Source organism: Lynx canadensis, chromosome E2 (assembly GCF_007474595.2).
Source record: "Lynx canadensis isolate LIC74 chromosome E2, mLynCan4.pri.v2, whole genome shotgun sequence".
Taxonomy (NCBI): Eukaryota; Metazoa; Chordata; class Mammalia; order Carnivora; family Felidae; genus Lynx; species Lynx canadensis.
The window spans coordinates 11,142,429-11,155,147 of record NC_044317.1 but is presented as its reverse complement, the minus strand read 5'-3'; the positions used below and the strand labels follow the sequence as shown (position 1 = coordinate 11,155,147).

The 12,719-nt window shown below is 39.4% G+C and overlaps 1 protein-coding gene across 1 annotated transcript in view; it reads left to right on the top strand.

Annotated features, from left to right (window-relative positions):
• CNTNAP4 (contactin associated protein family member 4) overlaps positions 1-12,719 on the top strand; it is a 254,154-nt gene that overhangs the window by 229,525 nt on the left and 11,910 nt on the right. Inside the window, exons 18-21 of the mRNA XM_030299576.1 lie at positions 3,218-3,457; positions 6,071-6,295; positions 7,681-7,814; positions 8,561-8,648. Of these exons, the coding sequence (XP_030155436.1) occupies positions 3,218-3,457; positions 6,071-6,295; positions 7,681-7,814; positions 8,561-8,648 (687 nt within the window). The remainder of the gene's footprint in view (positions 1-3,217; positions 3,458-6,070; positions 6,296-7,680; positions 7,815-8,560; positions 8,649-12,719) is intronic.

Below are 12,719 nucleotides of genomic sequence, written 5' to 3'. Positions count from 1 at the left end.
GGGCTGGGTGTTGATTTTCTTCTCACTATTATAAATATATGTATCTCATACATGTATTTGAAGGGGGCTGTTTCCTATTAATGTCCCGGGACCATCCTCTGACCTTCTTGTCCACCAGGTACCTATTTCTATCATTAACTTCATGTGGTAATCATGTGCTTCCCTGTTTGAATCTATTACTAGATCATGTGCTCTTTGAGGGCAAGGTCAGTTGCATATAATTCTGAACCTCCAAGGCCAGACTCGATGCCCAGCACAGAGCTACTAAGTAGAGCTTGTAGAACCGAAATGCCGTCCAAACCAAAAATGATCTAAGAAGTAGAAGACAATGAAAATGATCTTTTTTGACCATAGTTTGGTGTTAAAAGAAAGGGACTCCCTTACAATAAAAGGCCAACGGTAGATTCTTGCCCTTTTCTGCCTCTAAGTGAATGTGTGTGTTTTAATATTTCCTCAGCTATGCCCCTGGGTTTGTCCCTGGAATTCTCTATGCCCCTTGGTCCTCATCATCTGGAACAAAACAAAATAGATAAGAATAAATAAGCTGGGGCAGATGAAAAGGAATTGTATTCAGTTGTTGGCCTCCTAAGTTATTTAGTTTTTATGATGTCAATGGCAGAAGGAGATCAACTCCTAAATCAGGGAAATGATGTTACAGAGTGATAAATGCTTAACAGACCATGATTTAATGTGACTGTATACTATATATATATATATATATATATATATATATATATATATATATCATGATTTAAAGTACTCTAACATAAAGTAAATTAAATATACCAGGAATCCACCTGTAATCCAGACTTCCCAGCACCTGACCCTCCTCCAAAGAGTTCCTGGGCCAAAGATAAAAGTAAGGCTGAAGGCTTCTTTACCCAGGAAAGAAAACTCCAGCAAAGATGCTAAGAGCATTTGGTCCAACACTTGACTCTGAGCTCTCGACGTTCTGTTGAGATGAGTTAGTGTGAGAATAGGGAAGTCTGAAGCGCAGGTGAACGGCAGCTTTAATGTGGAAGGAAAAGAAGAGGAGTCCTAAGATTAAGGGGAGGAGAGAGGCTTCAAGAATGGAAGGAGACAGTAGATGTAGGAGGAAGGGAACTAGAAGACTGGCCGTTGTTCTGAGACTCTGGGACGAGGTGAACTCCTTTCCCCTGCCATGCCCACGGAAACTGGAATCGGAATATGTCTGGCTGCGTACCACACTGCAGTTTGATTTATAAATAGCAAGTATGACCCACACCCTGAAGACTTGTATTTGCTTCATAGAAGAGGCACAAACAATGTTAAGTGAAACAACTTCGATACACCAATTTAAGTACAGTTGTTTGCATGGAGACCCTTATGTCTATGAATCTGAATTCTAAATACCATCAGTGTCATGAGCCCCAAATTCTTAGGATTCCTTTCAGTTTTCCCTTCATGGTATTTCATTATCCAAAAATATAGAATTAATGTATTCAGAAATATTCCTTGGGTTTTATCCTCATTCTCAGTTTTGGGGACTCAAGCCACCTCATGGGGCCAGTGATGTTCCTCTCTCCAGCCTTTGAAGCACCCAACCCCCACTCCTATGGCCTAATCCAGTTTAACGAGCCATTGCATTAACTGATTATTAATATCTAATTATTAGGAATCAGTTATTATTATTTTCAATTGCTGATCAATTAGGTATGATTATAAATAATTATTGCACAGCTATTTTGCGTCAGGCACCGTCCTGTGTGCTGGGGTGCAGTGTGATTGAAGCGGCCTTCCCCAAAGTGTATCCAATGGTGGGACTCTGATAATATACAAAAGTAAAGTGGTGAAATGTAACACCTGGTACACGGTGACAAAAGGCCGATTCATTTAGGGTCTTTCCAGCTTTTGGTTCTGAAAGTTAAAAACAACAACAACAACTTTAATTTCTGAAGATGAGGAGATGTTAAGTAATGAAGGCTAGATCAGGAGCTAGCTAAGTGTGGCGGTAGAGGAGGGAGGAAACATGTTCTAGAAAGAGACAGTATGTACGGAGTGGGTCTAACATTCTGGTGGTGAGACAGCCTCATCCATTCACTGACAAAGCTCCTTTGTAGAGGACCCGTGAACATCTAATAATGCCTCTGGGTAGAATCATCCAGACTCTTTAGATTAGAGTACTGTTTTCCCACTTGGAGTTCGGAGCATTAATTTTGGGGGTTCCTGGGCACACAGGTGGGTGAAGATCCTCCTAGAGCTTGCATTCTTACTAGGATAGTGCCCAGAAAATGTGGTGGTCAGGTGACCACCTGAGTGTGATGCACCTGGGAGGCTTGTTGATTGTTTCGATTCACAGCCCTATTTCCAGCCCACAGAGTCAGCATTTCTTAGAGCGAGCCTGTATTTTTAAGAAGACTTCCATGTGACATTTACATTCCTTAAGGTTGGAGAGCCTCTGGCGTAGAATGTCAGGGTCTGATTCCACTCAGACATCGTAAACCTCTTCAGGGTGACTTGATAAGTGCATATATGGTCATGTATTACCCAATAAATGCTACACCACCGTCTCTCCATTGACCCCTTTCCCCAGTTTGTTGAGAATCTTTCCAAGCTTAAAATGACCCACCCTGGGCCAGTATTTAGAAAAAAATTCACTGGGACATACGCCAGACAAAAGCAGATAATCTCAGTTACCATGTTTTTGATGGAAGAATAACCAAAAGACCCCATCGGTGCACAGTCAAGTTAGAACTCAAGGTGTCTTTCATAATTCTCAATAAATTAAAACCAGACCAGCATCAGGATCAAGCTTCAATATGAAGAACGAGCCGCACTCACCCACAAATATATGCTGATTTAAAATTGCCAAAAACAAAGTTAGCTTCCACATACGAGTATCAGTCCATCTCATTGTTACTTTGCATGAAAGATACAGCCTCATTTTGTTCTCTGAAAGAAAGCAGCTAAAAAAGAGAACCTCTCCGACTTATATTTTAATAAATCATTTTTAGAAAACCAACGTGTAACAAATTCAACTTTGCGAAAAAATGGAATTAATGTTTTATCTTCTTAAATCCTTTCAATATCCTGTCACAAATTTGCTTCCCAAATTATGTTGGCTCATCCAACGCTTGCCCTTCCCTGTAAGGCCACAGCTTTTGCCCTTCCCTGCGAAGCCTCAGTTTTGCTGGGTCTTTCAATCCTGAAGCAAACGCCTAGGAACATGTTTCCATTTGCAGTATTTCCCTTCTAGGTGGAACAGCCACCAGACAGAGGGGCTTTCTGGGCTGCATTCGGTCTCTGCAGTTGAACGGGATGTCCCTGGACCTGGAAGAGAGGGCTAAGGTGACCCCTGGCGTGGAGCCGGGCTGTAGAGGCCACTGCAGCAGCTACGGGAAGTTGTGTCTCAATGGAGGGAAGTGCAGAGAAAAGCTCAGCGGGTTCTCTTGTGACTGCACCTTCTCTGCATATACGGGGCCTTTCTGCTCGAAGGGTAAGCATGGCGTGGGGCGTCTTCGCAGGAAAACTCATCCGATATGAAGAAAACATCCTGTAGTCATTTTCTGGGTAGCTATTTGAAACCCAAATATTTCCATTTCTTTTTTTAAATTTTTTTTTCAACGTTTATTTTATTTTTGGGACAGAGAGAGACAGAGCATGAACAGGGGAGGGGCAGAGAGAGAGAGAGACACAGAATCGGAAACAGGCTCCTGGCTCTGAGCCAGCAGCCCAGAGCCTGACGCGGGGCTCGAACTCACGGACCGCGAGATCGTGACCTGGCTGAAGTCGGATGCTTAACCGACTGCGCCACCCAGGCGCCCCAATATTTCCATTTCTGATTTTTTTTTTGCCAGTTAACTGTTTCATGCTAATCCTATTTCATTTCTTAGATATTGGCCTCAATTCTTAAAAAAAGAAAAACTATTCATGATAAATCCTCTAAAGTTGCCTCTTGATGTCTTTTAAAAAAAATTTTTTAATGTTTATTTTTGAGAGAGGGAGAGAGAGAAAGAGCAGGGGATGGTCAGAGAGAGAGGGAGACACAGAATCCAAAGCAGGCTCCAGGCTCTGAGCTGTCAGCACAGAGCCGGACGCAGGGCTCGAACTCACAGACTGTGAGATCATGACCTAAGCCGAAGTCGGGCACTTAACCAACCGCCTGAGCACCCAGGCGCCCCTCCTCTCATTGTCTTAAAGTGTTAGCTGCTCAATCTGCTTTTATTTATCCCGTGTTGATGTGCTTAAGTAAATATGCTAACAACCTGTTCCACGGGGCAGTTCTCTATTTTAAAATCTTTAAAGGCATTGTTGTTATTTTTGATGAAGATAGCCAATAATGCAAGGAAATTTAGGAAGTATTGTTTTTCGGTTTTTTGCTAAACGTATTTTTTTCCAAGAATAAAAATAACTTTGGGGTGCCTAGGTGGCTCAGTCGGTTAAGCGACTGACTCTTGATTTCCACCCAGGTCATGATCTCATGGTTTGTGAGTTCGAGCCCCACATTGGGCTCTGTGCTGGCACGGAGACTGGTTGGGATCCTCTCTCTCCCTCTCTCTCCCCCACTCCTCTCTCTCTCTGTATCTCAAAGATAGATAAACAAACATTGAAAAAGAATAAAAATTACTTTTCCATTAAATATGGATGTGTAACAAAATAAAGATTACTCTGGCATTTTGCTCTATGATGTGGCCAATGTCTGTGAAGTGGAATCTTTTTCAGTCTGTCTTGTTCACAGACCTATGTCATGGAAGAAAGAAAGGACTGAGTATAGTATTAAGTGTTCTAGATGGACTTCTCTGAATACACAAACATTTGTTATGCTTTCATAGTTGCTCACAGAAAACTGCCATCCAGCTTAATTCAGTTGCTTTATTTGCGTGTGTCTGGGCTACTGAAAGCTAACAAAAATCGCCTCCAAATTGAAGCAGCCCCTGCTTTGCACAGAAAGCATTTGGGATTATTTCATGAAAAGTGGGTTAAAAGTCCTCCACTTTTGACCGGAACTAAGTTACTATTTAAAATGTGCCTGTGATAAACAACTCACACCCTGCTGCTCTCATTCTAGAAGGTTTTTCACATTTAGAGGTAGAGTGGAGACCACTTCTTCCCAAGAACTTGTCTTCCTTTTCTGAATCAAAATGATTTCTAGCTAAGCTCGCTAAGTGCAGTCAGGAATCCTACTCTGCATACCATATTGACTCTAAAAAGGTTCATTATAATAACATAATAAAACAAGCAAACAAAATAGTCCTCCAGTGCCAAGGAACGGAGACGTTGCTATGTTACCCCGTGAGCATCATCTGGTACTCACATCCCACAACTGGTCTTTTATAGTAATGGAGAGAAGCAGGATTCAAGGATCCAGTGCTGATTATTCCTCCAGATCCTCATTTTCATGCAAACATATATACATATGTACATAAATGTGTGTGTATATAAGTGTATATATAGACATGTATATGTGTGTGTGTGTGTATGTGTGTGCACATGCGTGTGTGTGTGAATTTGGGATATTAATCTCATATAAGTAAAGTACTATGATTTTGTAAAACTGAAAGAGGCTGGATAGTTCCTTATGTTGATCACTGCTACAAAGATGCCCACTGCCCTCTCCTATTAACGCAGGACTTGGCTTCTTCTCGTAGGGCACAATAAATAGGGGAAAGTGTTTAGGCAAAAAGGAACATTTCTGCCTGTTGATCCTGGAAGGTAAGAGGACCCCTCAAACTTCCTTCCTTCCTATTATAGGAAGACTAGTGCATTCTAGTTACAAAATAATAGATGGGACCAAAAATTTAAATAAGAAAATGGACGGTAAGGGAGACGAAAGTCAAGAAGCCTGGTTTGTGTCTGATGTCAGAGAGGAGAACGTTACGCTTGTAATTAGAAGGTGAACTAGTAAATTAATTACATATAATTCTAGCATAAAGCCATTTCAAGGACCATCATAAGAGCTCTGTTAATATTCTGTGTTATTTAATTCTGGTTTGGGGCGATTTGTTATATCTATATAATTTGATATTTTTAATTAAAAATATATCAATATAGCTGAAATAAGATCCTTGTATTTAATTTTTTTTAACATAAAATGTGTGTGTCATTTCAGAGATCTCTGCATATTTTGGATCTGGCTCATCTGTGATTTACAATTTTCAAGAAAATTATTCCTTAAGTAAAAATTCCAGCTCCCACGCTGCTTCGTTTCATGGCGACATGAAGCTGAGCAGAGAAATGATCAAATTTAGCTTCCGAACAGCGCGAGCACCAAGCTTACTGCTTTATGTGAGCTCCTTTTATAAAGAATACCTTTCAGTTATCATTGCCAAAAATGGTGAGTGCTTTCTAGAGGAGAGAGAGAGAGAGAGAGGGAGAAAATTAAATTAGAACATTAGATTAGTAATAATATGGATCGTTCTGATGTTCTTGCCTCTCAAACTGCAAACAGGAAGAAAAGCGTGCCTATACTGTCCTATAAATTTAATCTAAAAGGATTATTTATAAAATTATGAAGATAGTTTTGTTATAATTTTGATAATTTCGCATTTTCAATGTTAACTTGTTATTTATATAAAATACTTCCTGTATTTTATTATTGTTAGAAACTCTTTACTATCCCATATAATATCAGTATCAATTTTGTGGTTCATTTTGAAATGAGATGCCTATTTGCATATAATAAATATTTCCATCAATTAAAAGTAGAGACATTTGGGGGGAATGTTAACAACCTAGCATTATGTATAAGAAAATGTCCACAAAGTAATCTGTCGGTTCTAATCATCAGCAACAAAATTGTCATGGGAAATGCTGGTACATTACTGCAGGGCAGTGGCTTCTGGGTTAGGATGTGTGTATGCTACAGAAACTTTGTCGCAGAAAACCACTTATGGATATTTTCCTCCTCCCTGTATCCAGATTAAAGATAGGAATCCTGTAGATAAATTGTCTGAGTGAGGAAAATAAATTTATAAACCTGAATATATCATTGCAACTAAAATAAATATGGCCCAAGGGCACTGAACACTAAATATACTTTAATAAGTATATTTACCACCACTGTGTACCTTTTGAACTTGAAGAATATCTCTACATTAAGATATTTTCTTTGTTAAATTGGAGATACCCTGTGAAATAAAGTAATTGGCATCTTTGCAGGCAGCTAAGTGAGTAGCATTAAGTCTCACGGTAAGTTTGGCTCAAAACTGTTCATTTCATCCTAATTTCATTCCAAAATCCATGGCTGTGACCACTTGGAAATATTTCTCATCTTTAGTAAAACTCCATTTGCTTATAAAAATTCCATTAACCAATTGCGTCATTGGAGTGGTAGATGTATTTTTAAAAAGATTATAGATACAACGTTGTTGTAATATTCCACAGTAGTTTGGCATTTCATAATATAATGTGTATTTTTTTTTTAAGGTAGAAGCTAGTTCAGAGATTTGCTTATGTTTAACTGCATATTTGACTTCTAGGGGAAAAATTCAAGATTTGCAGGAAAGGCTGCCTATTAGTAACATGCGTGGTCCTGATCTCAAAAATAGTGCAGTTTGACATAGGAGCTGACTTCTGGGAATTATGAGGACAGGAGGCATCCAAATAAGCCGTGAATTTTCCACCAGAAATTACTAACTAAAAAGAGTACTCCTGAGTTTTTATAAGTAGCTCTTTAACTACAATTTTAACTGAAACTGTAACTTCTCTCCCCTACTTTAGGAAGTTTGCAGATCAGGTACAAGCTAAACAGATATCAAGAACCTGATGTCGTTAACTTTGATTTCAAAAACATGGCTGATGGACAGCTTCACCACGTAGAGATCAACAGAGAAGAAGGGGTGCTCTTTGTAGAGGTAATACAGGAAAGTCAACAGAAGCAGTGGTTATAGTTAGGATTCCCCAGCATGAAGGACCGCCGGCAGAATCGTGATCATGAATAGACTGAAGGCATTCTTTCAGTGCTGCTCTCACACAGACCATGGACAGACCCTCAAATGTGGTCTCGTTTTTGAAAGGATCAAGGTTCTGTCCAAGATATTATTGATATTGGATACTGAAAAATGCTACACTTTCCTCATTTGTTTTACATTGCTCAGGAGGGAAAGCTGACTAGCTTATCATATGTACCACTAGTGGGGCCATCGCAGCTCTAATGAAACCAGTGGAATTATTCACTGTACCAGCTGTGGAAGCAAAGCACGAACGTTTTGGCCCTCTACACAGAGGAAGACTTCTTAGCTGAATGACTCAGGTTAAAGGGCCAAGCTAAGTAAAAGTATTAAGGTGAAAATAACTCGTCTATATATTTTTTAGCTTTACCAATTTTGGATTTCTCATACAGTGGAGAAAATTAAAGGGATATAAGGGGCCAGAAGGTGGGGTGCACTGTTAGGATAGAATGGAAAATTTAGAAAATATCATTCACCTTTGTGAATGGCTCTTTAAAATTTGTTGTTCTCAGTCTTTGGGGCCACACTAAACTGACTATTTTTTATCTTTTTTTTTTTTTTTTTTTTTTTTTCTTCCTTTGCCCTCTGTCCTCTCCTCAACAAAATGGTGTCCGTGTGGATGCTTGCATTCTCACGTAACAATTCTGTAGATTGATGACAACGCAAGGAGACAAGTCCATCTGTCATCGGGTACAGAACTCAGCGCCATCAAGTCTCTTGTACTGGGCCGGATTTCAGGTAAGGAAAGGAACAGCCTTTCCCTAATTGTGACGCATAAAGATCAGAAGAGTCATACTGGAAACACGCGTGCACACACATAGGCCACACACCAATTTATCATGCCGAAAGAAATCTTGTTTCGTTTTAATTATAAAGTCGGTGATAACAGAGGCGGAAACTCTACCTTCTCAGGTCCACTTTGTGTGACCCTGTGCAGGGACGTCTTGCTGAGCAAGCCCTGCCCTCTGATAGTAATGCCACTGTGCTCTCACGTAATGAAACGTGATACAGTTCTCACACTTCAAAAATAGAAGGAAAGGTAGAAATAACAGCCTTTGTATCAATCAGCTGCCAAATATACAGGCTGTCATCTAATGATCAAACCAGGACTAGGCCTGAAAGAGAAGGTAGGGGAGAGCAATGGCTTTTGTTCTAATTAGTAAACGTGCTTTAGGTTCTGGCTTGGGGCCTGTTTGCCTTGTTGAGATGTGGTGGTGGCCAGCCGCTCTTGCCGAAACCCAGTGTCTATGCCTTGTGATTATTAGTTATATCCAACAGTTACTTCTGACTATTCGCACTGAAGTAGAAACGTACTCTTGCCATTTTAACGTCAAAATATATATACATTTTCTTAAACTTGCCAACGGGGACTACGCGGAAAGAGGGGCGGTAAATTTTGAAAGGGTTTTCTTTCTAGTTGCAAGTAAATTATAAAGAGGAGTGATATTTCACCTTATTTGGGAGGGTGAGGGGACTTCTTGTAGCCTGGTTTTTATTTCTTGTTGGATATTTGACAGTAACCTGCAATATTTTGTCCCAGATAGTAAATGGAATCTTTCATTTTTTTGAACTTTGCAGCAGTTTGTACCTTGACTAATCATTCCTTATGCTGCCTGTACATAATTCAGAATCTTGAGAATGTTTGATTAAACCCATGGGTGAATGATCAAAATATTGGCCCTTGAGCGGGTTAAGAGTTAAATTTATAAATATTTATAGGCCCTCTAGGACCGTGATTAGCCCCCAAAATCGTGTGCTCTCATCCTCCAAACAGGGGAAATGTGAATTGCATTGTTCTCCCTCAGTATGCTAGAGTGGACGTAAAAAATACGTGCAAAGTGCTACTTAGATATTTGGAAGCTTAACTGAAAAATTCCAAGTGAGTTTCATCATGTAAATTATGTAAATTCAACTGTAGTAATAAAAAGAATCAAAGAAATGTAACAAATCTTGATCTCAGGAGTTCCTCATCTAGCAGGGTCTGAGACGAGGCATTACATAAAAATGTAAAACACAAGATAGAAAATTGTAATAGTTATGCCTAATGTTAATACAATCATAGTTTTAAGGAAATAAAATCTTCAAATTTAATGCCAGCATTGCTGATGAAAATACTTTTTGTGAGTAGAAATATGTTAAATATATTATAAAACAATTGGGAAACTTATCTGCATTCTATTAGGAAGATTGTATTAATGACACAGTAGAATAATAACATTCGTTATACAAATATTTGTTTCCCTTTTTGTAAATGAGTAGGGAGATTAGTAGGGAATTAAAGATGTTAATGTTCTTACTCCAGGATAGCATATCATTAAAACGCATCTCACTCATACTGAAAAATAAGATTAAAGTCCAAATTGAGCAGTGAACTTTATAGTCTGAATCAACTCATTCTCCTAAAAGTATAGGTAAGAATTTATTTGCCATGTGCCTAAGGTGTGGATCTTGACCAAGGACTAATGGTCTGTTTGATCATTAATTCAAAGGAATTAATGTAATTCAAAGGAAAGTAATAATTTGTGGTCAAATTTGGTGTGGTATATGAATTTACAATAAAATATATGTAGTATATTATTATATTTTAATGTAGTATATTAATTTATAGTAAAATAGACACTAAAATGGAACTATTAATTTTCCAGAGAGTTGCTCAATCTTGAAATTCCTTATTATGTTAGTCCGGGTCCTCCAACAAGCAGTTGCCAAGACAAAATTAACCATGTGATGATTTTATTCAGGGAACACTTGTAAAGTAGGAGGTGGGGAGGGAGCTGGCCAAGAGCGGCAGAGCCATCAGATGGCCACGCACACACCTCTGCCTCCAATGAAGGAGAGAGGGAGGGAAACTCGGAAGTATCCTGGAAGTCTGTGCAATCTAAGAAGGGTTGAGCAGTCTTTGGGGAGCCCTTGGGTCAGCCAGCTATCAGAGGAGTCTCCTGTTTCCCAAGAATGAGCCTGCCTTAGGAATCCCTGCTCTGATCAGCCACCGCTGGGAGCCAGCCACAGGAAGCATGGCCTTGGCCCAAGTATAAAGATGGGTTTCAGAGCCCAGCAGCAGGGGCCTTGGTCAGTTACCCTCCTCTAATTAGAGGTCTGCAAGACACATTCTCATGGCCCCATGCTTATCAGATATATTTTTCCTTTTTGCAAGCCCCTTTGGCTCACTGATTCGTTTAGCACATACTCTGTGATCACGTGTTATATTCACGAAGAGTGCCATTCGGCAAGGTGGACATTACACCTGTCCTCACAGAGCTTATGGTTAGCGGACATACACGTAACCGTCACACAAAAGGTTCCTGTGTATCTGATTGAGTATAATGTATCCTATGTTGCTTTAGATAAAATAGTTCCAAATTACCCTCCAAATTAAAATGAGTTAAAATATTTCTATCATCTTATGATTTCTGAATATTTCTTCTAAGGGGGCAGAATATAAACATTGATCAATTATATATATTTTTTGGAGTTGTGATTTGTCTACCTTTTCAAGCCAAGAGTTAAGGAGATGACCATTCACTGCCATATTAGATGGAAACCCAGAAAGAAGGACATCTCTTCCCTCTTTCAACTTTCTCCGTTATGCATTTCTTAAATTTTGGAAGAACTATGGAGATAATTTTGGATGGTCCTGTGAACCAAGGTTACTAGTAGATACTCAAAAAGAAGGTAAATTTTAGAAACAGTACCAAACTGTAGTATGACAGCACAGAAGCCATCTCCAACTCCCTGTTACGCTTAAAAGACTAAGGACTCAATAACTTTGACAATAATGCTCAGTAATAGTTGGGGGCTGTGGTGGGGAAGTCAAGGCTTTAGCCAAGCAGTTTAGTTCAGATCCTCCTACTATCAACAGAGCACATTAAATCTGCTTTTCATGTTCATAATTCACTATAAAATTAAGCTCTGACTTCTGTATCTCAGTACTTTTATATGCTATAATAGTTTTATGATTTATTTTAGTAAAAGTTGGATGATTATTTTCGCTTACTCTGAGGAGTAGCTTTTGCATATTAGAGGTCTAGATCAGTAGTGATTGTTCCTGTCTTCTGAGGATACAGAGCCAGGAGGTACCTCAGATTACTGCAGTGGAGATGAGGCCAGATGTAAATAATGTCTGTCATCAGCAAGGAAAGGACAGCCATTCAGTCTCTACCGAAGAGCTGTAAGAACAATTTCCTGTGTGTCAGGAATCCTTTATGTAAAACGTGCTTCGGTGCCTAGAGGTGAGGAAAAATCAGATGACCTGAGTCCTGTTTGTGTAACTGTATTGTGAGATGACACTTGAGATAGTGGTTATTTCACAAGCAACTTTTAAAAGAGAAGTACAGCTCAGAACAGGAGAAATCTTGTTCTAAGTAAGTAAGTAAGGAAGGAATCTTAAAAATTTTCTTCTTCATCAGGTTGATTTTTGAGTATTTTAACAGTTTTAACAGAATGTCATAGACTATCTTCAGTGCATACCGTGGCTTTAACCTTCTGGAGGCTTTGTTTCCAGAGAGTTAGCAGTACCATTTTGAATTGGCCATACCTAGAAACTGGAAAACACCTTTCTCCTCGTCATAGTACGTGAGCATTGATCAAAGTGTCATGTCCCAAACCCAGAGAACACTCCTGTTGCTGAAACATGTTCTCTGATTTTAATTATGGTGGACATTGGGATTTTGTCAGAGGCTCATGTAGTCACCAGGATGTGCTCCAGGTGGGAAGGATGAATGTGATCCTTTGACAACAAGATCACCCTCGTTGCTCTCATCTGGTAGTCAAACATAACGAAGCAGAGCTCTGCTTACACTTCAAAAAACA